General features: G+C 34.1%; 1 protein-coding gene across 1 annotated transcript; it reads right to left on the bottom strand.

The window, feature by feature from the left end:
• Window positions 1-649: 649 nt before the first annotated feature.
• On the bottom strand, window positions 650-1,134 carry LOC106113170 (ral guanine nucleotide dissociation stimulator-like 1). The gene is made up of 2 exons (XM_013305903.1): window positions 969-1,134; window positions 650-796 (listed from the first exon to the last, which is right to left on the bottom strand). The coding sequence occupies exons 1-2, from the start codon at window positions 1,078-1,080 to the stop codon at window positions 660-662; spliced, it is 249 nt and encodes an 82-aa protein (XP_013161357.1). The 5' UTR covers window positions 1,081-1,134; the 3' UTR covers window positions 650-659.
• Between the last annotated feature and the right edge of the window lie 6 nt (window positions 1,135-1,140).

The following is a 1,140-nucleotide window of genomic DNA, read 5'->3' as shown; positions in this document are numbered from 1 at the left end:
TCGTAGACACTTCGAAAGATCATTTAAGAAATTCGGTTTGTTATGTTTAGTTTTAAAGCTTTATTTAAACATTCAGATTACAAACACGAGACAGCACCTTCCTAGCACATAGTTAATTTGCCTTTGGCTACGTTACATTCATAAACTACATGAGATTCTTATAACACATTTACATTCAATATATACACAGATTCATTTAATATTTAATATTCGAATAATATCACACTATAGGTAATATTTAATATCTTAAAGGTGGTACATTTAGATTTACAAAGCGATGAAATACGCGAATTTTTATTGACGCATATTGTTGTCTCTGTTTATTCAAAGAGAGTGTAAGAGACGACAATATATCACTACAGTTCAAATCCATAGACTGTGGCGACTCATTGAGATGGTTTTTACACACAAATTAGTACCTCTCGACATATTATGAAAAATACTAGGAATAATCTCTATTATTAAGAATATTCCGTAACTTTCAAAGTTCACTTAATTAAGGTATATTGTTTGCACGAAGCATAGTCTGAGCCTTAAGATTATTTGATGTCACTTTATGTAATTTACAAGATGTATCATTGCGCTCTAATGTTATTCTTGTTTCGGTCGAAAAGGATTGTTGTGAAATATTCATGCTTCTTTTGCTTCGTTTTTTGTATTCAATTTCGTTTGTTTTTTGGTTTGCCGTTAGCTACAGGTTCTGCTTGCTGTGATTTACGTGGACGCAGTATGAAATTGAGATTATATGCTGTGTTTACTGCGTAGTACACATTCGCATTAGCAGGGAGCACCATTTCTGAAACAAATATCATTAATTTGTCAAAAAAGTGTACAAGTTACCTACATTTTCGTTATTACTTTTTTAAAACTATAAAAGAAAAAAAATACTATTGAATTAATCAACAAGATTGAGAAAAATTATATTTTATCAACTTAAAATTTAGCTATATTGTATGAAGTTAACTAACCTCTATCTGGCAGGACCTGTGCAAGCGTGTAGGCGTCGGGGTCGCCGTCGAGGTTCAACTTGAGCATGGCGTTGCGGATGACCTGCGGCGTGCGCTCGTTGTTGCTCAGCATTATCGACTTGTACAGCACCACGCCCTCCGTCTCCACACAATCTGATTCATACGTCACACG

This window comes from Papilio xuthus, unplaced genomic scaffold (genome assembly GCF_000836235.2).
Source record: "Papilio xuthus unplaced genomic scaffold, Pxut_1.1 DF828498.1, whole genome shotgun sequence".
NCBI lineage: Eukaryota > Metazoa > Arthropoda > Insecta > Lepidoptera > Papilionidae > Papilio > Papilio xuthus.
The sequence above is the reverse complement of the archived record's forward strand: the minus strand, read 5'-3'. Positions and strand labels throughout refer to the sequence as shown.